This window comes from Cnephaeus nilssonii (genome assembly GCF_951640355.1).
Source record: "Cnephaeus nilssonii genome assembly, chromosome: 14".
NCBI lineage: Eukaryota > Metazoa > Chordata > Mammalia > Chiroptera > Vespertilionidae > Cnephaeus > Cnephaeus nilssonii.
In genome coordinates, this window is record NC_137085.1 from 39,663,488 (window position 1) to 39,689,451 (window position 25,964).

Consider the following 25,964-nt stretch of genomic DNA (forward strand, 5'->3'; position numbering starts at 1 on the left):
CGCTCATTGGCTCCCCGGCTGGCAGCTGCGGCGCGGAGGCGGGGGCGCGGGCGGCGGGAGCGCGGGCGGCGGCGGAGCCAAGCCGGAGTCTGGGCCCGGGCGCTGCCGGCGCGCGCCCCCGACGAGCTAGGGCTGGACCTGCGGGGGCGCGCGCAGAACCACGCTCGCCGGAGCCCGGCCCCGCCCAGCGGGGTCTGCAGCCGGCGCGGCGGCCCGCGGGGTGGGCTGACCCCTCCGTAAATGACCTCTACCTGGGCCGCCTCTGACCCGGGAGGGACGCGGTGGGAGGAGCGCAGGGGCGAGGAGCGCTGCGGGGCAAGGGCCGTGGGCCTTTGGGTTGGCGAGCTGCGGGGTGGCGGCGGGTCAGTGACAGGCGCGCTGGGCCGTCGCCTCTGCCGCGTTGCCCGGGAGGACTAGAAAGTGCGGGTGAGTACCTGCCCGACCCCGCGGCGCCGCGCAGCCTCGCCCGGGGGGGCCTAGAAGGGTCCCCAGCGTGTTCCTCTGCTGGAGCCCGAACCTGGTTGCGTCTTGCAAGTCCCATTGGGACTCTTACCCCCTAGACGGGCCGATAGGTAGCCTGCCACGTGCACTCGTGCTGACTGAGTGCTTGAACGCCCCGCAGTAATCCTTGAAATGGGAATCTGACTCCCTCGGGTCGTCCAGATGGTGGGGGAAGTCACCGGGGACAAGACCCGGTCTTGTGCCCTCTGGCATTGGGGTTGACTGACTCTACCGCCCCCTGCCTCCTGTTATCGTAGGGCCTGCTAACCGAGAACGGTTTTTACATTTTTATAATGGCTGAAAAGAGGTCAAAAGAGTGTTCTGTGGCACGTGAAAATTATAGAAAATTCACATTCCAGCGCCCATAAAGTGTTAGGAACACCGCCACGCTCCGTTGCTTAGGTATCGGCTGTGGCCGCTTTCATTTCAGAAGAGCTGCCCGCAAAGTCGGAAACATTCTCTATCTAGCGCTTGACAAACCTTTGCCCACCCGTCACCCAGCAAAAGGAATCGCCAATGGGAGCAAGGGCTGGAGCAGACACGAAATGCAGCGTTTATAAGTTCAAAATAGCACAGTCACTATTATACACCAACTGTGTGTTTGGGGGAAAAAAGTGGAAAAGAAAGAAAAGCTTTCTACAGGAGACTCGACGTAAAACCAAGTTTCGAAACTTATACCAGGGGTTAGTGAAAGATGGAGTGATTCCAAGGGAAAGGGAAATCTTTTGTGTATTCAGAAACTTTAGCCAAATTGCTCTTTTCAATATGTAGAAAAGCAGAACACTTCGTTCGCATATTGTCCTCGGTCTTTCAAACCGTTTGCGTTAGGGAGTTGCTATTTTCTTATAATCTGCTGACTCTGCACATGCCACCTCTGACCATTTTGCAGTTTGGAAGCTAAAATGTACCAACCCTAGTAGTGAAATAGATGAAATGTTATAAACACCAGCTATGAAGAAAAAAAGGACTGAACAATATATTTTACTTAGGGTAAAAGACAGTAATTAAAATGACTTATTTTGGGTTTGCTCGTGGATATCTTAGTCGCTTCTCCTACCCCCTATGCAAATGCTCTGTGCTGCTGAGGAAAGCTTTGCACTTATTGGGAGAATAGAGTACGTTAATATCCCATGAGATTGGGGGTGATTATATTCCTAGTAATCAGATGCCCTGCGTTGATGAGGCTGGAAAGTCCAAATGGTTGTCTCTCTGGAGACATTCAGTGATTGACAGTGTGTAGTTGATCAAATTTGTTTGCTTCGCGGAGGCTGCTGCTGCGTATACATACAGTATTTAGAGACTGGCAACTCTGGATTGAAAGCTTTTGAGATGTGATTTTAAAATAGTTCTTAAAGAGGGCTACAGGCAGTGAAATAACAGAACCTGGTGTTGAGGTGGACAGTGCCAGGCCCGAACTTAGAAACCACCCGAAGCTGCCCTGTGCATCCCACACTGTTGGAAATAAATGGCCTCTGGGATTTCTACCCCCCCTACGCCCCCATCTACTCATCCCAGCCAGAGGTCTTGCTTCTGCCGCTTCCAGGTCCCCACCCTTCCCACCACATTGTCATCTGTTCATTGCTAATGGACTGTAACCAACATCTGCCCAAGCACTGCCTTGGACAGGCTAAGACTACTAATACAGAACCGAGGGTTCCTGTTTTGGTAAAAACTTGCATTGGACTGGGGGAGTTCCCTCCTGAGCCCAAGAGAATTTAGTATAATAGTAGGTTTTTTGACTTTCTCTCACTCGTAGTTTCTGAATTGCTAGAGTTTCCACCCAAATAATCCCCTCAAGCCTGTTGGCAGGGCCACAGCCACACTCATTACTTACATGCGATGTCATTGATACAGTGTCCTAGTGTGCGTGCACAAACGTGGCAAGAAGCACAGGGACCAGCAGTCCTTGCCATGTAGTGTGCGGAGAAAATATACACCCATCAATAATACATCAAGAAAAAGGGCATCCATCATTCATGAGAGCCTCACAAGCCAGCACATGCGCACCACTTTTTCTTTGCTCTTGGTAATAAAGTGCTTTTTAGCCGCTTGAAAGGAGGTCTAGTTTTGTTTCTCACTTTTCCAAAACCTACCAGCTGTGTTGCCTTGGGCAAGTCACTGCATTTTCTGGGCCAATTGCAACTGCAAAATGAAGGGGTAGGCTAAGTGAACTCCCCAAGCCATCCTTTCGCACAAGAAAGGACATTTATCAACAAAAAAGTAAGAAAGGTACCCTCTCAAGATAAAGGGCAGCCTTCTCTCCCCAAAAAAGAATAGTTGCCACCCTTGCACTGACATATTAAAAATAAGAATAGGGTAAAATTCAACCCAAAAGTAGAAAAATTATGTGGACAAAAAAGGGGCCCCATACTAAACCTGACAAGCTCAAGGGGGGCCTGTGTGGCGGGCCTCACACACTCGGAGACTGAAAGGACCCACAGAGGATGGTCAGAACATAAGGATTCCTGACTAAAAGCTAGTCATGGCAGGTAGTCACATCCTGGGCCTGGAGCTTCCTTGACAAAGAAAGGTTCAAGTTTTACCTTAAGTAAGTCTGTCTGTTGTCTTTTTGCATCTAAGATAACAAACCCTTGGAATGTCAGCGTAATCTCCTTTTTCCGGCCCCCTCAGAGTATAACCTCACACCAGGGCATGAGCTCACACAACCCCTCACTGTTATCTGGTTCCCCAAATACCGTCTCTGTGTGCCGTGAATGTTCATTGTTAACTATCCTGTACCCACCAGTGTACAAGAAGTGTCTCTCTGTTTTGTTCTTTATCCAATCTCAGAGATTTCCCGTTTTTGCTTTCTCCCACGTCCCTAATCTATCACCAGTGAATTTCATGTAATCCCCCTTCTGTCTCTTCCTTTGTTTCTAATGTATAAAATAAGCAGCAAAACTACCATTCTCCAGAGCATTTGGTCAATCCGTTGAGATTTTGCTTCCCAGCAATTGTCAGTTTGGCTCAAATGAACTCATAAAAGTCTACAGATTTGGACGTTTCTTACATAGACAATTACAGCATAAAAACTTACAGTACTCATTGTATGTAATTGGTCCCTTGACATGCTTTGTCAATTTGGGTGGGATATACACTGAGTGGCCAGATTATTATGATCTCTGAACGAATAATAATCTGGCCACTCAGTACACACACACACACACACACACACACACACACACACACACACATATATATATTAGAGGCCCAGGGCATGAATTCATGCATGGGTGGGGTCTGGCCAGCCTGGCCAGGGGGAGGGGACATGGGTGGTTGGCCAGCCAGCCTGCTGGTTGAACTCCTGGTCAAGGGGACAATTTGCATATTAGCCTTTTATTACATAGGACGTACACTGAGTGACCAGATTATTATGCGTTCAGAGATCATAATAATCTGGCCACTCTGTGTATATTCAACAGTGCAACTCCTGGTGAAACTCAGATGCCCAGCTTGTTGTGTTATTATAGTGTTAGCATAGTCATGATTGAATTCTTGTCTCACACAGGCATGTTAATGAAAGTGGGACCGAACCTTAAGCTATTGCTCTCAATTTGGAATATTCTGGGTAAACTGGGCAGACGCCAAGGAACAACTGCCCCTCTGCACCAGGCTCTTCTCCCCTCCCCCTCTCCCCAGGGGACGTCTGGACGCAGGTCAGAGGTAGGAACTGGGAGGGCTGCTGGGAACCCCCAGCGCAGGGGCCACCCACCGTGAACAGCACAGCTTAGGTTCCTGGTCAGCCAAGCACAGCAGTCAGGGATAAAGAGCAGCTTTCTGAGGCTCCCTCCGCTGACCTTTACCTTTTCACTTAAAAAGGTGAAACTGGCCCATTGGAAGGGACTGCTGTGATGAACCTTAGATGACCATGTGTGAAACTGCCCTCCGACCCCTAGACCAGGGGTCACCAGACAGTGGTCTTGTGCCTAAAACCTGACCCTCTGCTTCAACATTTGCCATCTGTTTTCTGATAGGGAACACAAACTTGCAAATCCAGTAAGGAAAGTGTTATCCAAAAAAAAAAAAAATTATATTCTTCTCATTAGTAGACATGTATTACCCAAAAACAGTTGTACTCAATTATTTTTATGTCTCGACTGTTATCAAAAACATAGTGGAAATTTGTTTTATCTCTTATATAAATACTTACATAATAACCTGGATTTTGCCTCTTTACCCACAAAGCCTCTAATATGTACTGCCTGTCCCATTTCGGAAAAAATTTATCTACCCTAGCCTTAGACGGAGGCTTCTGGGTGGGGAAATAGTGCCCTTAACGCAGAGGGTGCAGAAGGGAAAGAGGGAGACAGAGAGAAGCTCTGTGGTTCCCTCGTGGGGAAAATGGATCATGTCCAAGTGACTGAGTCCAGCAGGTAAAAGGCGACCTGGCTCAGGGATAGGCCGATAGGGTGTAAAACTGTAGGGAGCTCTGCAACCTCGCAGCTCTTCCACAGCCTTGAAAACACACCTTCAAGGGTATCCACTTTGTCACGGGCCGTTTCAGTTCACCTGACTTGGGCACACGGGCGCTGAGCACGCACCATCTGTTGGCACTTAGCAGGAGAGTGTGGCCGAGAGAAGCCAGCACAGGCATACCTCGTTTTACCGCGCTTTACGGACCTCGCATGTGTTTTTTTGTTTGTTTGTTTTTACAAATTGAAGTCAAGACCCTTCACCAGCAAAAAGATTATGACTCCCTCTATTACAAGATGGTCTGGAACTTAACCCACAGTATCTCCAGGGCATGCCTATACCGTGTGAAGCTCCTTCACAGACTGTGGATAGTCCAGGGCTGTGCCATCTTTCCCCCTCAGCTGACCCTGCTAATGTAGGACTCTTTCTTTTACCTCTTCAGACATCTCAATGATAAGCATTCCATCTTTTTTTTTTTTTTTTAGGAAATTTCAGAAGACGTTTTCAAAGCTAATTATGAAAGCATTTGTCATTGGGATTGGTGGGTGAGTAATTTTGCTACACACAGCTGGTCAAGACACTCAGGATGTCCAAAGGGTGTTTTCATGTGGACGTGATGGGGGAAGGAGAAGCAGTGAGGATTCCTGAGTCCTGGAGAACAGGCCAGTATCAAATGCAAAACGGAGCACTGGCTGCATACATGCCAACAGGAGCTGGGAGTTTCCTTGTAAACAGAAAAACAGGAGCGTCCATAAGCAACTTGATCATTTATTTTTTATACCAAAGGCAAGGCCACGCCTCCATTTTTCTCCACTGTGCATTGAAAAGGAATCGCAGTTTTATATATTTGCATTAAAATGTGCTGTTCATATTCTGTGTTGCATATGAACCCTGTGACTGTTTCACTATAGACAAAAAAATTCTTTTGTTTCCAACACAGTAGCTGTATTTTTAGTATTTAGTCTTGGTATGACCCAATTCACTTGCCCAGTAGTTAGTTACCTTTCTCCTCAATCCTTATTTGATAATACATTTTTATTGATTTCAGAGAGAAAAGGAAAGAGAGAGAGAGAAATAGAAATATCAATAATGAGAGAGAACCATTGATCGGCTGTCTCCTGCATGCCTCCTACTGGGAATCAATCCCACATGCTGGGCATGTGCCCTGACAGGGAATCAAACCATGACCTTCTGGTTCATAGGTTGATGCTCAACCACTGAGCAACACTGGCTGGGCCCCAGATTCCATATGTCCAAAGCTGGGCGTAATTTATTGCACCGTCTACTTATGCCTTGGTTTTCCCACAGAAAAACATTATCTATGAAAGAAAGAAATTTTCTTAGATATTAGATATTGTTTTAAATGTTCTTTTTCTAAGATATTTTTTAATATTTTATGTTTTTTAATATAACTTTCTTCTTGGTACTTTCAATGTTTTTACAAAGTTTCTTTCTCTTTTTTTGGTTCAGTGTGACAAATGGTGGGAAGACAACACTGGCTAAAAAATTGCAAAAACATCTCCCAAACTGCAGTGTCATATCTCAGGATGATTTCTTTAAGGTATCTTTAAAACTTCTTAGATAATTTATTTAACGCAAAAGAAGTTCTAATAGCAAAGTTGATTGTATTACATCCAAAAAGCCTTTATTGAGTGATAAAGCTTTTGTAGTGAAGGTAGAGTCAATGCAGTAGAGTTACTTATCCACTAGATGGCACCACTATCGCGGCTGTTCTTTGATTTTATCCTCTTTCAAGGCATTTATTAAAGGTTTATCGCCTCTTCATTGTATAATTGTATTATTTCTGCATTGCACAGTTTTTATGGGTACTTTATTATTTTTTTCAGCCACAGTCTGAGATAGAGACAGATAAAAATGGATTTCTGCAGTACGATGGTAAGCAGATGAGCTTGTGAAAACATTACACCCTAATGTTCATTTTCTTTTTCAAACCCAAATAGGGTGCTATCTATGAAGACATTCTCAAAGTGTGCTTAAATACATATTACTGTACTTTAAACATGCTTTTGTAAAGGTTTCTGACGTATGTTCAACTATTTTTATTTATTTTTCTTGATTTCAGAGAAGGGAGAGAGAGAGAGGAACATCAGTGATGAGAGAAAATATTTGATTGGCTGCTTCCTGCATGCCCCCTACTGGGGATTGAGCCCACAACCGGGTATGTGCCCTAACCGGGAATCGAACTGTGATCTCCTGGTTCATATGTCGATGTTCAACCACTGAGCCACACCGGCCAGGCTGTTCAACTATTTTTAAAAATGAAATATTTTCCCCAGTTTTATATTTAAAACTGAAAACATTGGAATGATATAGATTTTTTTCTTCTGAAGCTAGGGCAAGGTGGGTACTCTAATCATCCCTGCCTGGGGAATATAACTACTTCCCTTCCCTACCCTCAGTCTTACCTGGGGCAAACTTAAAGCAATCATCTTCTGAGCTTTTCTTTCCAGTGACCATGGTGATCTGGACAGTTGATTTTTTTTTCTTTTCATTGACCAAAAACCATAATGAATATTTTTTAGATGGATTCACCTCACTCCTCTACCCAATCTAGCACTGCTTTGAAGCCAAAGGATTAAAGTCCATGAGTAAAAGTTTATTTTCCTATAAAGAATGCCATGCTATGCACTAGCCCGTTTGGCTCAGCGTATAGAGAGCATCAGCCTGCGGACCAAAGGGTCCCTGGTTCGATTCCGGTCAAGGGCTCGTACCTTGGTTGCAAGCTCCTCCCCGCCCCGGGCCCTGGTCAGGGCTTATGCAGGAGGCAACCAATTGATGTGTTTCTCTCACATTGATGTTCCTCTCTCTATCTTTCCCTCTCTCTTCCATTCTAAAAATCAATGGGGGAAAAAATGTCATGCTAATAAACTATATTTAATGGTATTATCAACTTTTATAATTAACAAGATAATCATTGAGAGCTATCCAAACTAGCAACCAAGGGAATTATCTTGAGGAGCCATAAAATATGTTCTTTATTTTTAACTTTGATAACCTTGGAGGTAAAATGTTGTGTAGTCACTTCTTACAGACACATGGTAGTTTTACCGTGGTAAGAGAGGCAAAGTCCTTGAGTTGCTGTCTGTTCTTGTGTCTTGAGCTACAGTCAGGATATTTTTTTCTTCTCTTGCCTTTTTCTAAAGGTTAGTAAGGAAGATTATACAAAGTAAGAATTAAACAAGGAAACATTGTTTTCTACACTTGATGAAGGATTATTCCTAACTTAAATGAGTCCTTACAAACTAATAAGACAAACATTAATATCCCAATTGTCCAAGGATGTGAATAAGCTATTGACAGGAGCAAAAGGTTATTGATAATGTGCAATAAAAAGTCAACCTCAAAGGTACAGGGACATCCTCCAATCACAGAGCATTGAATTAGAAATTAGAAATCAATAACTAAAGAGGAAGTAAAGTCCCAAGTGTTTGCAAAATAATCAGTACCCTTTTTTTCTGATTTTTAAAAACTTTATTTTTATTGTTGACACTATTATAGATGTCCCCATTCCCCCACTTTGCCCACCTCCACCCAGCTCCCACCCCCCTTCCCTCTGGCCATCACCACACAGTTATCTGTGTCTATGAGTTATGCATAAACTATGTTCTTTGGCTAATCCCTTCACCTTCTTTCAACCAGCTTCCCCCAGCCCCCTCCCATCTGACAGCTGTCAGTCTGTTCTATATATCCTTTACTCCGTGAAAACTTTTCCTAAGGGAAAATTTTAAACATATACAAAAGTAGGCAAGAAAGTATAATAAACTCTCATGACTTCAACATCCAGCTTTAAAAATGATAAACTCTTGGCCAATTATATTTTATCTAGACCCTCACTCACTTTCTCCTATGTTATTTTGAAGCAAATCCCAGATGTCATCCATTTTATCTGAAGCAAAACACTTCTATATCCCATGACTTAAAGAATAAATCATAATGAAAATTAGAAAAGATTTTTAATTGAGTAAAAATGAAAATATACTAAAACTAACGGTATTTCTGGTTCCAGCCAAAATGGATTAGCCCCATTCCTAACTATTTCTTCCTCTTACTAAAAACCCTGGATGAAATACAGCAAACAAAGGAAAGACGCTGAAAGATGAAAAGAAGAGAGCAGACTGACTAGGGACTTCAGGCCTTGAGGAATAACATGGCTGTGAGTTACCAGAGTTTTTTTTTCCCCTCTTATATATTCTAAAAGGGGTGCTGGAGAAGTGTGCAACATGGAACCATCAACAGATACAGACAACAAACAAACAAACAAACAAACCAGGAAACCTGTTCCCTGGTCAAAGGACCAGAAAAGGATGTCCTAGCAGAATAGAAAATCATTTTTACAATATCCACCCTACTCAAGCCAAAGGAAAAAAACACACACCACTTTCCCCTCATGATGTTAGCAGGGCCAAGTGGGGAGCAAGACTTCTGAACCCATCACACTAGTAAGGTGGGATGAGTTGGCCCCCCATGTCATCCATAGGGATCATATCAATGGAACAAAACGGTGACTGAACTTCCACCCCCACCTCCAGCAAAGAGGCAGGATGAGGTAGAGTGAGGTGGTGCTAGTTGTACTCCACACTTTATTCGCCCAGATAGTCAGCTACTATCAGCAGAACTCAGTAGAGAGCTGAACTTGACCCTTTGCTGAGCAGCAATGAAGCCACACCAGCACTTTAATTTTCCCTTTCTCCCTTCATGGCAATCCCTCCCGCCCTAAGTATCAGTGAGGCCCAGCCAGAAGCCAAACATCCCCTCCTCTGGGCAATCTACACCTAAACAGGTGACTATCTGCAATAAATAAAGAAGATTGAATAGGCTTAAGAACCTCACAACATAATATCCAAAATTTCCAGAACAAGACTGAGTATCACTTGTCATATTGAAAACCAGGCAATTCTCAACTTTAGTGAGAAAAGGCAATCCACAGACACCAACTCCATGTTGACACAGATGTTGAAATTACCTGGCAAAGTGTTTTAAAGCAGTGTTTATTAAAAGGCTTCAGCGAAAAATAAAATAAACATAAGTGAGCAATTGAGTCAAGTGAAAACTTAGAAAGCTTCAGTAAAGAAGTGCAAGATGTAAAAAAGAATCAAACTGAAAATTTCAAACTGAAAATAAACAATAACTGAAATTTTAAAACTCAGTGGATCAGCTCAACAGAATAAATATGATAGAGGAAATAATCCGTGAACTATGAAACAAAACAATAGAAATTATTCAATCTGAACAACAGAGAGAAAATAGACTGAAAAGAAATGAACAGAAATGTGGAGAATAACAAAAGATCTAACGTATCATTGGAGTCTCAGAAGGAGAAGAGAAAGAGTGTGGTGCTGAAAAGGTATTTAAAGAAGTGCCCTGGCCGGGTAGCTCAATTGGTTAGAGCATTATCTCCATATGCCAAGGTTGCAGGTTCAATCACCAGTCAGGGCACATGCAAGAAGCAACCAATGAATGCATGAATAACAAATTGATGTTTCTCTCTCTCTCTCTCTCTCTCTCTCTCTCTCTCTCTCTCTCTCTCGCTCTCTCTCTCTCTCTCTCATCAATTTTTTAAAAAATTTAAGCAAAACCAAAGTAATGGTGTAAAACATCCCAAATTTGGCATAGGGCATAAATCTACATATGCAAGAATCTGAGTGATCCCCAAACAGGTTACACAACACTGTTCAAGGAAAAACAAACAAACAAAAAAATAAAACAGGACCTAGCCAGTTTGACTCAGTGGATAGAGCATCGGCCTGCAGACTGAAGGGTCCCAGGTTCGATTCTGGCCAAGGGCACGTACCAGTCTGGGCCCTGATGGGGCGAGTGCAGGAGGCAACCAATTGATGTGTCTCACAGGAATATCTCTCTCTTTTTTCTCTCTCTTCCACTCTCTCTAAAAATCAATGGAAAAATATTCTCAGGTTAGGATTAAAAATAAAACAACAACAAACAAACAAAAAACACAGGAAAGGCACAAATTACAAATACCAAAAACAAAAAAGATAATAGCATTACAGATGCTACTTACATTAAAAGGATAAGAGGGTATTATAAATGACTTATGTGAATATATTAGAAAACATGAAATTTACTCTTTCCCAGAAAAATATAACTTACCAAGACTACTAGGTATACCGGTTAATAATGCAGATTTTTTTCAATAGATGGAATTACACATATGTTGATATATATGCAATTTGATATATATGCTATTTTGTTGTATTGACAGCAAGCTTCAAAACTTCATATGTCAAATTTGCTGAAGGTGTTAACATCATAGATATTTTTATACTTAAAAATATCAAATTTTGTGCCAAAAAAAGAACATTTGTGGGAAGTTTTAATTCATTACTTTATTTTGAAGAAAATTGCTGCTGAAAGTTATCATATACTTCGGGAAGCTTATGGTGAACATGCTCCATCTCAAGATACTTTTGAATGCTGGTTTAAACGCTTTAAAAGTGATGATCTCGATGTGAAAGACAAAGAACGTCCAGGTCAACCAAAAAAGTTTGAAGACCAACAATTACAAGCATTATTGGATGAAGATGTGCGTCAAACTCAAAAACAACTTGCAGGAAGATTAAACATTGCTCAGCAAACAATTTCTGATTGTTTACAAGCAATGGGAAAGATTTTAATGCCGGGAACCAATTCCAGCATATAATAATTACAAGAGTTTCACCAAAAGGTTGGTGAAGTTTGGGCGGCTCAACAAGGGTGAGCCACAAATGTAGTTTACCTGTTGGAAAGGCTAAATGGCACTTCCCCCAAACCTGAATAGGATTGTCTGCTGCCAGACAGCTCAGGACATTTTATTGCCTCCTGTTGGCCAAACACCTGAACAGCTGTAGGCTATTTCCCAAACTGGCAATGCTTCTGTAAACCCTTTGAAACCTTACCCTTTGATGTGTATATCTCAACCTTGCCTTAGGATAAATTGTGTTAAATAAATAGCACGGGATCCTTAGACAAGGGGTAGTCTTCTAGCTCCTTTAGCTGAAGATCCTCTGACCCCCAATGCCTTTCAAAATTATCTTTCGGAAAAAAAAATCAAAATTATCTTTTGTCCTTGGACTCCTTCTTGAATCTACGCATCAGCCCCTTTCTCCAGAATGCTGAGCTCTTTGTAAGGATGGGACAAGAACCCCGGCATTTTAAAGGAAGGAAAATGGGTGCCACATCAACTGAACGAAAGACAAATGGAAAACCAAAAAGTCATCAGTAAAATGTTGCTTCAACGGCACAAAAGAAAGTCTTTTTTTGCATCGAATTGTGACTGGCGATGAAAAAGTGGATTTATTTTGAGAATCCCAAACACTCAAAATCATGGATTGATCCAGGTTAGTAGACAATCTATATTATTAACCAGTTAATAGTTAATCCGCATTATTAACCAGTGAATAGGCAATCCGTATTATTAACCAGTTAATAGTTAATCCGCATTATTAACCGGTTAATACAGATTTTGTAATTTCAAGAGAAACATAAAAAGTGCTTTATTCAAAGTAATGTCCATCGCTAGCTACACATTTCCCCCATCTTTCAGGTAATTTGTGGATACTGTCCCAATATAACTTTTCTTGTTCTGAGGCAGACCATTCAGAGACCCAATTTTCCACTTCTTAATACGTTTTGAAGTGCTGCTCAGAAAGTGCATGTGCCATCGATCGGAACAAGTGGTAATATAAAGGAGCAATACAACAAAATAGCATACATATCAAATCGCATATAAATCAACGTATGTGTAACTTCATCTATTGAAAAAAATCCGCATTATTAACCAGTACACCTAGTAACACCAGAACAAACAAAATCTTAGTAGCCCTATATCTATTAAATAAATTAAGGATTAATTAATAAAAACCTCTAAATCCAGATGAATTGACAGTACTTCTGGAGTGAGATGCAGAATTTGCCTTCCTAGTAAATTCCCAGATCATGCTGAGGCTGCTGGTCAAGGTACCACACTTTCAGAATCATTTTTATAACCGAAAGCTCGGAAAGTATGCTCATTTTACAGTTTGAAAATGACATTTGTGTTCTTTGCAAAAGTTTTAATGGTTTTCCTCTTGTTTATTTTAAGAGCTCTTTATATATTGGAAATATTAGTTCTTTACCAAATACATTGTAGATATTTTCCTCAGTGTGTCATATATCTTTCAAACTAATTTGTAGATATTTTGTCATCCAAAAATGTTAGACTTTTATGTAGTCAGGGGGTAGTAGAAGTTATCAATAAAGCAAGATTAGTCATGAGTTTATGATTATCAAAGCTCCTCATGAGGACATGGAAGTTCATTGTACTTTTTACTCTACTTTTGTATATGTATCAAATTTCCCATAATAAAAATGTTTCAAACATCCCAATTTATCAATATTAGAGTTTAAAAGTATCTAAAAGATTTGTTATTGGGTTTTTTGAAGAGTAAATAGTGTTGTTTAATATATTTAGCGAGCCCAGGATATACTCATATCCTGCATCATAACACTTTTTTGGTACTGATTTCTCATTTTTGTATGTTGTTTGAAGTGCTTGAAGCGCTTAACATGGAAAAAATGATGTCCACCATTTCTTGCTGGATGAAAAGCCCAAGACACTCTCCGGTATCAGCAGACTGGAGAAACGCTGAGGAAGTTCCCATATTAATCATCGAAGGTTTCCTTCTCTTTAATTATAAGTAAGCATCCTCACTCAGATATTGGCTCTGAATGAATGGGAGGGAAACCCCTGTGAACTAAATATGCTATTATTTTAGGCCCCTTGAGACTATATGGAATAGAAGATACTTTCTGACCATTCCATATGAAGAATGTAAGAGGAGGAGGAGGTAAGTTTTGAAATTGCCTTTGTAGATGGTGATTCAAAAGACAAAATTTACAAAAAATGAGGACAGCAACATTATTGAGCAATACGTATATGTCATTTTTTCAAACAAGGGAAGCCTCAGCTCTTTTACACAATAAGCAAAACCTTTCTCCATAAATGATCATCCACGTGGACAAATACAAATTACTTTTCTAAGAAAAGGCCCTGTAGGAGCTATTTGGCTGATTTCTCCTCAGTCTTCAAATGAAATAATTCCATGTTGATTATGACTTTAAATTAGTTGGCCTATATTCTGCTATAGCCACAAAGAACACCAATTAGTTTAAAGCTCACTCCTGCATATCAGTATTTCTATCATTATTTACACTGATATTTATCTCTTAATTATTTTATAAAAAACTAGAGGGGGGAAAAGATAATATAAACTATAGTGAATGAGAAGATTAACTTTTGGATGAGCAAACTAAATTCATTTTATTGTCTTTGTAACTGGCATTGAGTATAAAATGTATAGTCTTAATCCTGTTTAGATTCGATCTCAGTGATTTTTTTTTATTATCCTGGCCATTATTATTTTACTTTATCAATGTGTGTTTCTATCAACATGAAGTTTCCCACCTGTTTTGACAGCACGAGGGTCTATGAGCCTCCAGACCCCCCAGGGTACTTTGATGGCCACGTGTGGCCCATGTATCTAAAGCACAGACGAGAAATAGAGGACATTGAGGAAATTGGTAAGTGCCCTTGCTCCCTCCATGGGAGACCTTTAACCTGTCATTGCCAGAAAGTACACAAAATTCAGAGGGAATGTTTCTTATGTATGTGTTATGTTATAAAGGAAGCTTGACGCTGTAGCACTCTGGGCTCCCGTCTTCCACAAGAGGCTCTCCTGGCTTCTACTTGTCTCTCTATGGCTCTTGTGAATAGCTTGTTGACTTCTAGGTGGTCCTTTGCTCAATAAATATGGGTTGAATGCCGAAACCGGTTTTGCTCAGTGGATAGAACGTCACCCTGCGGACTGAAAGGTCCTGGGTTCAATTCCGGTCAAGAGCATGTACCTTGGTTGCAGACACATCCCCAGTAGGGGGTGTGCAGGAGGCAGCTGATCGATGTTTCTCTCTCATGGATGTTTCTAGCTCTCTATCCCTCTTCCTTCCTCTCTGTAAAAAAACAACAAAATATATTTAAAAATATATATATGGGTTGAATGTTTTCAATGTACAGGTATTGTCCTGGTGATGTATATCAAGGGAAATAAGGCAGATCCAGTCCATACTCTCATGAGCCAAACGTTAAACTAGCTACATGAGCATGCCTTTTCCAGCTGTGCTGAGTACTGTGACAGGGAGCTCTTAGGGCACTGCCTAAGTCCCAGTGATCCAGCCACATGCCAACTGTGCTCTGACAGGGTTAACTGGAGAAAGGGAAGAGTGTTGGGATGGAAGATCACCCCAGGCAGTGGGTGTGATACATAGGAAGGCCAGGGGGCAGGAAGGAATGATCAGCATCCGGAAGGAGGTTGGTGTATTTGTGGAGAGAAAAACCAAGGACAAGAAGTGCTGCTGGTAATACAGGAAAGATCCTAACCCTACAAGGCCATGGGCCAGTTAAGGACTTGGGTCATTATCCCAATAAAAGTAGGAAGCCCTCTACAGACAGGTTTAAACAAGGACACGTTAGATATCAGATTCTTGCTTAGTAAGATCTCCCTGGCCATGTGGAGGGTGGGTGTAGAGGATGCAATATTGGGCACGTGTGCTCAATGGAACTGGATGGTAGTGTAGATACGGTGGGTCCAGGAAATCGAGGTGTCGAGGATAATACCTTGGAACCTGGCAGGTACTGTTTTGGAAAATAGAAAAAAGTGAAGGAGTTGCAGGTTTGGAAGGTAAGAATGCAAGTCTGTTTTGCACGAGTTAAGATACCTGAGAGACATAAAGTGGCGATTTGGGGGTAAACATCTGGATCTATGAGCCCAGGCTCAGAACAGACCTCTGGAATACAGGGCTCAACACGGAGAAACTACAGGAAGCCGAGGGGAGGGAGAAGGCTCTTGGTTGGAACAGAAGAAGCAGAACTGATGCATACTTTTCAGAATAAAGGGAGTTGCCCATATTGGGAAAAGCTCCGTGGCCTCCAGGGGGCTATGTCTGAGCCGTGCAGAAAGCACATGGGGCCTCCCCCTGGTCTGGTGGCCGTTATAATCTCTTCTTCAGTCAAGTTCAAGCCCTTCTCCCCATCCATAGAGCCGCTGCTGGGGTTCTAGCCACAGCACTTCCAGTTTGGACCATGGTTACAGAGGTATCCTCTTCTCTCTGTTCCTCTCTCCCTCTCCCTCTAAAATGCAAATCTAACTATGTCCCTGCCTTGCTTGATATCTTCATAGAGTCTCCAGCTCTCCTGTAAAACCCCCACACAGCCAGACATCAAGGCCTCTAAAGACAAAGGCACAGCCTTGTTCCAAAACCTCCTCTCTCCACTGTTTCTGCCTCCTCACATTCTAGGCTTTCCTAATGGTGCATCTTATTAACAGGCAAAATTCTCTCCTACCTCCCTACCGCTGCAGATTTCTGACTAGAAGGCCTTTTCCTTCCTGTAACATACATAACTTCTACTTTTTCTCCAAGACTTACTATGCCAGTTTTATTAAAAATATATATCTTCTGGGCCCGGCTGGAGTGGCTCAGTGGTTGAGCATCAACCTATGAACAAGGAGGTCACAGCTGATTCCCAGTCAGAGCATATATCTGGGTTGCGGGCTCAATCCCCAGTGGAAGGCGTGCAGGAGGCAACTGATCAATGATTCTCTTTCATCATTGATGTTTCTATCTCTATCTCCCTTCCTCTCTGAAGTCAATTATATATATATATATATATATATATATATATATATATATATATATATATATTTATATATTTTTAAATACATATATTCTGGGCCTGAAGAATTCTGATTAAGTTATATGTGGGGAGCCCAGCCCTACCTGGTGTAAGAAGCTTCACAGATAATCTTGATGCATCAGTAAGAGGGATAACTACTCCCTTACATGATTCTTTCGGGGACACCTCTTCAATGCCATTTAATTATTTTCCTTTCTTTTTCTTTCATTAAAAAAAAAAAGTAATTATGTTCATATTAACTAGTGTGCATTTCTCTGTAATTAACCAAAAATTTTTACCTGTTGTTTCTGACTATAATGTACTTCACTCTCTAATGGCTATTCATTTATTTTTATTTTATGGTCCTTGGTTCTTTGGTTAAACCTACTAGGTATTTTCAAGAGATATCAGGTGCCAAGGTAAGCATGCTATCTTAATAAGCCTGTTAGCATTTGACTTGCTCTCTTTTTCCCTTTTCAGTTTACCTGGATGGGACAAAATCTGAAGAGGACCTCTTTTCACAAGTGTATGAAGATCTAAGACAAGAACTGGCAAAGCAAAAATGTAAGTATTGTTCTATTGAAGTGGATGGCGAAGGAACAGCTAGGAACATAGTTCATTACATAGCTAAGAATGGCATACCAGAATGCTAATATAGGAGTGACTGTATCCATTCATTCATTGCTTTGAAGATAATTCAGAATCAGATTCTGAATGGGTTTGAGTACTTGATCAATTTTTTAAGGGTGAAAATATCCACCCTTCGTTATATCTCTTAATATTTATGTTATGTAGTTTAAATATTTTAGTAGACAGTTGCTATTTAATAAGACTGAAATGATCCTTTGGCCAAGTGAAGTTAAAATGCTGATGATCTTGTTTGTTTTAATATGTTTAGAGCTCCCCTTCTCCTTATTCCTCTCAAAGATTTTTTTCATGAACTTCTGTTTCCCAGATACCTCAAAAGTAAACACAAGATTTAAAAATTTATTTACTGAGTGTTTCTGTAAGATTTTTATATTAGACAACACATTTGCAAATGCGAGAAATTCTCCTACATTTTGCTTAAGCAAAATCAGTACAGGGGCAGCAGTCACTGACAGACATCATGCCTGTTAGAAGCACTGTCTTCTTAGGTCCAACAGCACCAGTGGAAAAAGACAGTTTATCCTTTTTCAAGATTGTTCATGAGTTGATAAATGTTGAGGCTGGGTGTTGTGTACAAGGGGTTTACATACAATTCTCACTGCTTTAGCAAATGTTTAAAATTTTTTAAACAGATTTTAAAAATTTTATTTTTCAAGTACAGGTGACATTCATATTATTTTATATTAGTTTCGGGTGTACAGAATAGTGGTTAGACAATCACATAATTTATAAAATGATCCCCTAATATATCAAGTACTCACCTGACACCATACTTAGTCATTGCAATATTACTGACTATATTTCCTATGCTGTAGTTTGCAACTCATGACTATTTTGTAACTACCAATTTGTACTTCTTAATCCCTATTTCTTTTTCACCCAGCCTCCCAACCTCCACCTTAAACAGTTTTTTTAAAAAGCAGTTTTCCATTTTAGCCCAGCTAAAATTTCCCATGGAAGACTTTGATTGGTCCTGCTTGATCACATGACTTTTGCTAAACCAATCACTATGGCCAGGGAGCCGGCATACTCTGATTGGCTAGAACTGGATCATGTATTGATCTTGTAATTGAATATACCTCCTAAGGTCTCCTGAATTAAAGGGATAAATTAAAGGGAAAGCAGAGCAGGAGGTAGAAACCAGAAGAAGAAGGATAACAAAGCATGTTGGGAGAACAATACTGTAGATCTAGCTGCTGTTCTGTTTGAACCAAAAAGATTTTTATGGCTAACTCATGCAAAATGCAATCATCAGCCGACTCAAGACAAGACAATATGAGTCACTCCAGCAGTGAAGAATATTACATGCTTTTTTTGGTGAGACGCACTGCCATAGTCCAAATATCATCTCTCAAGAATCAGATTTCCCATGTCCTCAATAAATTCCTATCTGACCAGGGAACTGAGCCCAGCAATGCAGCTTATTGATCCTACATGCTCCTAATTTCAGGATCCGCCCTTCATGTAGGCATGAACCCAATTGAAGAAATTTCAGGACCATTTTTAAATTACTTCTTAGTGGAACTTATAATTCTTGCCAGATATGCCTGCCCACCCCTGCCATCTGTTACCTTGATGAAAGGCAGGCCTCCAGCATGAATGGATAATGGAGTGTAGGGGGAAAGAAGGGGCTCTGCCTTCATAAATGATAGCACCTGAGCCAACGCCACTTGTATAGGGGTTAGAGGCTTTCTTTCTGGCCCTACGGAGATATTTCCAGGGCCATTTCAGCTGTTGGTCACCTAGGCTTTTCCATCTTCTCGATAATGGCCAGTGAGCAGATCCAATTCTCCCTTAGTGACTAAGTCATATACTGGAGTTTGCCCTTAGGATTTGCCTGCTGATAAAAGTAAAAGGATCATGGATTTCAGGCAAATTGCACCTGGTCCCATACCAAAAGCCAGCTTTTGCCATCGGTCTAAAGCCCCAGAATAGCTGGCATGCTGAAGGTCTACAAGAAAGTACATGTCCATGTGTGTTACACCCTCCTCTTTCCTTGCCTATGTTCTAGAGACTTGTAAGGAAATAATTAACTGTTCCTTTTAAGGCTATCTTGCTTGTGTTCTAGATATTGGATAAAGTTTAAAAGGAAGAAAATACAAGGTGGGCAAAAGTAGGTTTATAGTTGTGAGTACACGAAACACAGTTTATTCTTGTGTTATTATTTGTTTATTAATTACTGGGTTGTCCATATGAATAGCTATAAGCCTACTTTTGCCCACCCCTGTGTGTAACAGACATGTTAGAAGAGAAACAAAATCCAAGACAGATCAGCTTTTCCTACCTCCAAGACCTATGTTATTTTTTTTCCAGTTGTATAAGTTACTGTGTTATATTAACCCACCATCTTTCCCATTTCTTCCAACCACAGTGTCCTGCAAAGCCAGCCTGGAGGGATCCTCAGCATAGCCTGCTGTGACCCTTAATTCAGGAATGAGCTAGTGGGGAGGACTTTCAGATGTTTCATTTGACTACTCTTTAAGTTTCTCATAACATCTCATAAACCTGCTCAACTAATTTTCCACTCTAAGCATCTAAAATCATAATTGTGATAAAGTCATAATAATGAATGGGAAACAACAAAGACTGAATTTGATTAATAAGACACACTAAATGACCCAGGAGAATAAGGATATGAAGTTATAAATTTAATTTCATCCTTCTTAAATCCAGACTTTGACGCGAAATTGAATGATTACCTATTCTCACTATAATAAGGCAGTCTAGTCACCAGCATCATTCAAACCTCCTTTAAGAATGTTTACTTTTACCTCATGATAAAAGTATCATATCCAATAAACAGCAAATATGCAAATTGACCATCACACTGTCACAAAGATGGCTGCGCCCACAGTAGAGGCAGGGTTTCTGTAACACAAGATGGCTGTGCCCACAGTAGATACGGGGTTTCCGTAACACAGATGGCTGCACCCACAATGGAGGCTGAGTTCCCATAACGAGCCTTAACAAGCATTCAGCAGGGACCTGAGGCTGCTCCCCCCTCCCAGCACCGGGCCAGGGGACCTGAGGCTGCACCCCCTGCCGGTGGGACTTGACAAGGGTGAGGCTGGCCCGGTCTGGATCTCGCCCAGTGGGGGTGGGGCCAGCTGGGTCTGGGTCTCAAGCGATTTTGAGGTGCCTCGGGTGGGCAGAGACTTGACTCTGGGTCCCGCGGCACACCGCAGACTCTGACAGGAGGAGGATTTTCATATACATTTTACTAGTTTTCTTCCATCTCTACACTTCTATTATAGAGAAAGGGCAAATAGCAATATTAAAATAATTCCTCTAATTAATCCCCTTTTAATGTGCACGAATTTCGGGCACCGGGCCACTAGTATTGATTATAAAACAAAAACAAGTTTTAATGTAAAAGCAAAAGGAGGAAAAAAAATCACTTATATGTCCACCAGTCAGTCAATCTTAATGAGTACACATCCAATGATTTTGCGGTTCACATTCATCTGTCTTTTATATGGCTACATGGTTCATTGTGATGCTTGTTTCTTTTTAAAATTAACATTTAATGTTTAAGAAGCTTTATAGAGTCCATTATATAATGAAACTGAATAAAACTAAATAGCTCTCTCAGTTAAGAATTGAAGTCTGAGTTCTGTTTTGCTCATTGAAAGTGAATTATAAGACAACATGGACATCTTAGTGCAGAAGATGTCACATGTCTAGTTTCAAGTCATAGAAATAAGAAATTGCAAACTAAAAATATAATCAAATGTTTATATTTTTCTTTTTGGCATTTTTCTACATTGGATTTAAAATATAATTTCTAATTATGAAGTAAGAGTAGCATAATAGTTCAAATTGATATAAGATTATTGAGTCATTTCCCAATTGTTGGATATTTAGTATTGTACAAGTGTTTCATATTGGCAAATAACATGCTATAAAAGATATCTACAAAGATTGCTGGTTTTCTTTAATTACATTAAAATTTTACAGAATAGCGCTTAGTTCAAGAGTATAGTCATTTTCACATTTTACATACTTCAAATATTAAATACTAAAAAAGAAAGAACTCATGGACATTAGACAACAGTGTGGTGATTGCCAGGGGTGGGGAGGGTGGGAGGTGGATGGAGGTGGAGGAAGTATAGAGAGCATAAATGGTGATGGGGAGATGAAAAAAAGAAACAGAGGCATGGATATATGGAACAGACTGACAGCCATCAGATGGGAGGGGGTGGTGCCTGGATGAAAGAAGGCAAAAGGATTAGCCAAAGAACATATATGCATAACCCATAGTAACCCATAGACACAGAAAACAGTGTGGTGATGGCCAGAGGGAAGGTGGGGTGGGAGCAGGGTGGATGTGGGCAAAGGGGTTAGGGAAGGAGAATGGAGACATTTGTAATAGTGTCAACAATAAAAACAAAGTTAAAACAATTTTTTAGAAGATTAAATACTAAAAAATGTGTGTTTCTCATCCAGCCTGTGTGTCTCAGTGGTTGAGCAACCCATGAACCAGGAGGTCATAGTTTGATTCCTGGTCAGGGCACATACCCGGGATGCAGGCTCAATCCCCACATAGGGTGTGTATAGGAGGCAGCCAATAGAGGATTCTCCTTAGCATTCATTTTTTTATCTCTCCCTCTCCCTTCCTCTCTGAAATCAATAAAAATATATTTTTAAAAATGTGTGTTTCTCCAACATGAGCTATATAATAAGAATGCAGTAGGGCCCAGCCAGCATGGCTCAGTGGTTGAGTGTGGACCTATGAACCAGGAGGTCATAGTTTGATTCCTGCACATGCCTGGGGCACATGCCTGGGTTGCAGGCTCAGTCCCCAGTGTGGGGTGCAGGAGACAGCTGATCAGTGATTATCTCTCATCATTGAAGTTTCTCTCTCTCTACCTTCCTCTCTGAAATCAATAAAAATGTATATATTTTTAAAAGAATGCAGTAGATTTATCACTGGATTTCTAAGTCAAAGTCACTAAGTATTAAGCTAGGTTTCCTTGGTTTAAGAAAAAACATTAAAGGTAACAATATTTATTTTCCCAACATTCCAACACAAGAATCCTACTGCAGCCAGCTACCCTTTGTGATATTCTTCTGATTCTCAAATTATTTCATTCCTGGAAGTCAAGGATTATTTTACCAATTGCAAATGATATTGGATATCTTAGGATAGGCTTAAATTTAATGTAAAGATTAAAAGAATGAGACTCGGACTCTATTTAGTTCTTGACGGAAAACCAGAATTTCTGGCTCCAGAATCCCTATAATCTCAACAGCCTTAGTTAGAATACTGTTGCCAGTATGAAGACTTAGCAAAATGAGAATTGAAATTCTCCATTAATTTCTATTATATTTATTCCCAAAGTCTGCAAGTAACAGCATACAAATAGAATGCACTGTATTTTTCCTGGGTGAATTAAGAACATTAACCAAGAACCTTATTCAAGAACCTTAACTGAGATATAACATGTACTTTAGTACAGTGACAGCTGTTGTTTTGTTTGTTCTAGCACACATGATTTCCCCAATATGTGGAACAATAAATAGTTATCCATGACAATGGCCAGGAATTTATCTTAATGAGTTATTCTCACTCCAAGGAGTGCATAGATCGAGCATAGCTCACAAACAGTCTGTCAGTTCCTCTAGAACCGTGATTGTGCAACTATTCTGAATGGGACCCAGTAGGGGGCATGCAGGAGGCAGCTTATTGGTGATGTTTCTCTCTCATTGATGTTTCTATCCCTCTCTCCCTTCCTCTCTCTCTAAAAATCAATCAAAACATACAAAAAAAATTTTACCAAAGTGAGTATATCCCAATGCAGTCACACCCACAGGGTCCACAAAGATGTCATCAATATAGCAAAAATCCTCTCTAATAAAATGGTAATATGCAAATTAACCATCACTCCGCTACATAAGCCACGCCCACCAGCCAAGTCATGCCCACCAGCCAATCAGGGCGAGTATGCAAATTAACCCAAACCAAGATGGCTACAGCCACAGAGCAAGGTTTCCCAGGTAACAGAGCAAGCCAAGCTTTCCATAGCCTTTGCAGGCCTAAGCCTCCACTCAAGCTACAAAGTTTCAGTTATAGAAGGTAAACAAATTCAAACAAATGGCGGCAGAATGGAGCTTGAGAGAGCAGGCCAGGGTTGCCGGTGGCAACAGGGGAAGCAAAGCTTTCCACACACCCTGGCCGGGCCCACCCGCTTAAGGCTACAGAGTTTCAATTGTAGAAGGTGAATTAACTGCCACAGAAATGGCTGCCACCCCGGAGGGAGCAGCAGGCTTGGCTCCGCTCCAGGCTACGAAGTTTCAATTGTAGAAGGAAAATAAATCCCAGATACCTGGGCCTCTGCTTGGGTTGCCAGGGGGCGTGGCCGGCCTGCAAACCACCACAGGCCCCTCGCTCAGGCCGCCCCACGCCCCAAGGGAACCCCACCCTGATCCGGGACACCCTTCAGGGCAAACCAGCTGGCCCCCACCCATGCACCAGGCCTCTATCTTATCTAATAAAAGAGTAATATACAGATTGATCATCACTGCAACACACAATATAGCTGCCTCCATGTGGTCAAAGATCCTGCCCCCATGTGGACACAAGATGGCCACCACAAGATGGCCAGCAGGGGAGGGCAGTTGGGAGGCACCCGGCCTGCAAGGGAGGGCAGTTGTGAGGGACCAGGCCTGCAAGGGAGGGCAGTTGAGAGGGACCAGGCTTGCAAGGGAGGGCAGTTGAGAGGGACCAGGCTTGCAAGGGAGGGCAGTTGGAGGTGATCAACCCTGCAGGAGAGGGCAGTTAGGGGTGACCAGGCTGGCAGAGGAGGGCAGTTGGAGGTGATCAACCCTGCAGGAGAGGGCAGTTAGAGGTGACCAGGCTGGCAGAGGAGGGAAGTTGGGGGCAAACAGGCTGGCAGGGGAGCAGTTAAGCATCAACCAGGCTGGCAGCGGAGTGGTTAGGGGGTGATCAGGCTGGCAGGCAGAAGCGGTTAGGGGCAATCAGGAAGGCAAGCAGGCAAGCAGTTGGGAGCCAGCAGTCCTGGATTGTGAGAGGGATGTCCGACTGCCCGTTTAGGCCCGATCCTGGTGGGAGAGGGTACAGGCTGGGCTGAGGGACAACCCCCCGCTGTGCACGAATTTCGTGCACCGGGCTTCTAGTAGAGATATAATAATATGTTCCCCGCTAGCTTCCAGATCCTAGGGAAGCTGGGTTGTTTTATTCAAGATTAAAAATTGAGACTAAAACTCATGCAAAGATATCCCTATTGACTCTTCCCTTCAAGCCTGCACAACAAGTTCCTAGAACGAATTGTTACAGCAGTGGTTCTCAAACCTTAGCATGTATCTGAATTAATTGGAGGGCTCATTAAGACAGATTGCTGGCCCGCAACCCCAGTTTCTGATTCAATAGGCTTTGGGGCAGGGCCCTGGAATTTGCATTTCTAACAAGTTCCCAGGTGATATATTATCACTGACCCAGGGCCACACTTTTAGAATTATTGCACTCTGCACAGTAGTGGACAAATAGCAGCTCACAGGCCCATGAAGCCCCACCCTGGCTATTTGGACACTACCAGTTTGAAATTACCAGTGTTTTTAGCCCCAAAGGCATTGCGAAATCAATCTTGTGCCAATTTTTTATTTTATTCACTCTTAGATCCAAAATCTTCATTTTGCCTCACCTGTAAAAATTAATCTGGACCCTTAACTATTTTTCTTTTGCCAGGTGGAACAATGTTAGTTTGTCAACAGAGGGCACTGGAGAGACATTGAAAAAGAAAAAGACTTTGCTTTCCTGTAAGTCAGCAACTGTAGCAAAGTTCTTCGGGTGAGACACCTCCCAATAAGTGGCTTTTCCAAAGCACCCTAGACAGTGGATTTCCCCAAAATTCCAGAGGACAGATTCCAGCAAGTTTGGCTGACGTGGCACCACAGCTACTTCTGTGCCATTCAGTGAGCCAGGGCAGAGCCTTCTTCCCTTTTTAAAAAAAAACTGATTTGAGAGAGAGAGGGGAGGGGAGGGAAGGAAGGAAATAGGGAGGGAGGAAGATTGATTTGTTGTTCCACTTATTCACCCAGTTGTTGGTTGAGTCTTGAGGTATGTGCCCTGACTGGGGACCAAACCCGAAACCTTGGTGTATTGATGATCTAACAAACTGAGCTACCCAGCCAGGGACTCTCCAACAAGGTCTGGCTCTCATTACTGGCTCATCCTTTCCTCAGTCATAGGAGATGTGGCTGTTCCTTAAGAGTTCTCATTATTTCTTAGTAGCCAATACCTTATGTATATTCTATTTACATCATAAATATATAATCAGAATTATTTAGTTATTTAGGTCTTTTTATATTTTAATACATATATTTATATAAATAAATATATTTAAAATATATTTCATTTATATATAACTATGATGTACCTGTTTACTTAATTTATATAATACAATTATTAATTTTTAAAGAATAATTATATTTATTTTATGTAAGAATGTATACAATTATTTAATTAAACTTTTCTTGTTCACAGTACTTTGTGGTTTCTCTCCCCTGATGGACTCAGATTGATACAACTATTGGTTATACTATTCAAATGATTTATAGAAGATGAATTTTGGCAACTATGTGGTTCCTTTTTTTAAAAAAAAAAATGTTTTCCATCTCTTATCTCTGGGATACCATGCTCATAGAATAAAAACATTTTTGT

The 25,964-nt window shown here is 41.5% G+C and overlaps 1 protein-coding gene across 5 annotated transcripts; it reads left to right on the forward strand.

The window, feature by feature from the left end:
- Positions 1 to 113: 113 nt before the first annotated feature.
- On the forward strand, positions 114 to 25,964 carry NMRK1 (nicotinamide riboside kinase 1). 5 transcript variants are annotated; one of them, XM_079790184.1, is made up of 11 exons: positions 114 to 426; positions 4,010 to 4,164; positions 5,400 to 5,459; positions 6,385 to 6,475; positions 6,762 to 6,810; positions 13,460 to 13,607; positions 13,686 to 13,757; positions 14,387 to 14,490; positions 17,117 to 17,200; positions 24,990 to 25,060; positions 25,788 to 25,964. In XM_079790184.1, exons 3-10 carry the CDS (start codon positions 5,431 to 5,433, stop codon positions 25,034 to 25,036), a joined length of 624 nt encoding a protein of 207 aa, XP_079646310.1. In that variant the 5' UTR covers positions 114 to 426; positions 4,010 to 4,164; positions 5,400 to 5,430; the 3' UTR covers positions 25,037 to 25,060; positions 25,788 to 25,964. The 5 variants fall into 5 exon arrangements, with proteins under 5 accessions (XP_079646310.1, XP_079646309.1, XP_079646312.1 ...); XM_079790183.1 differs by having other exon boundaries at positions 24,990 to 25,964; XM_079790186.1 differs by lacking the exons at positions 24,990 to 25,060; positions 25,788 to 25,964 and adding an exon at positions 19,656 to 21,335.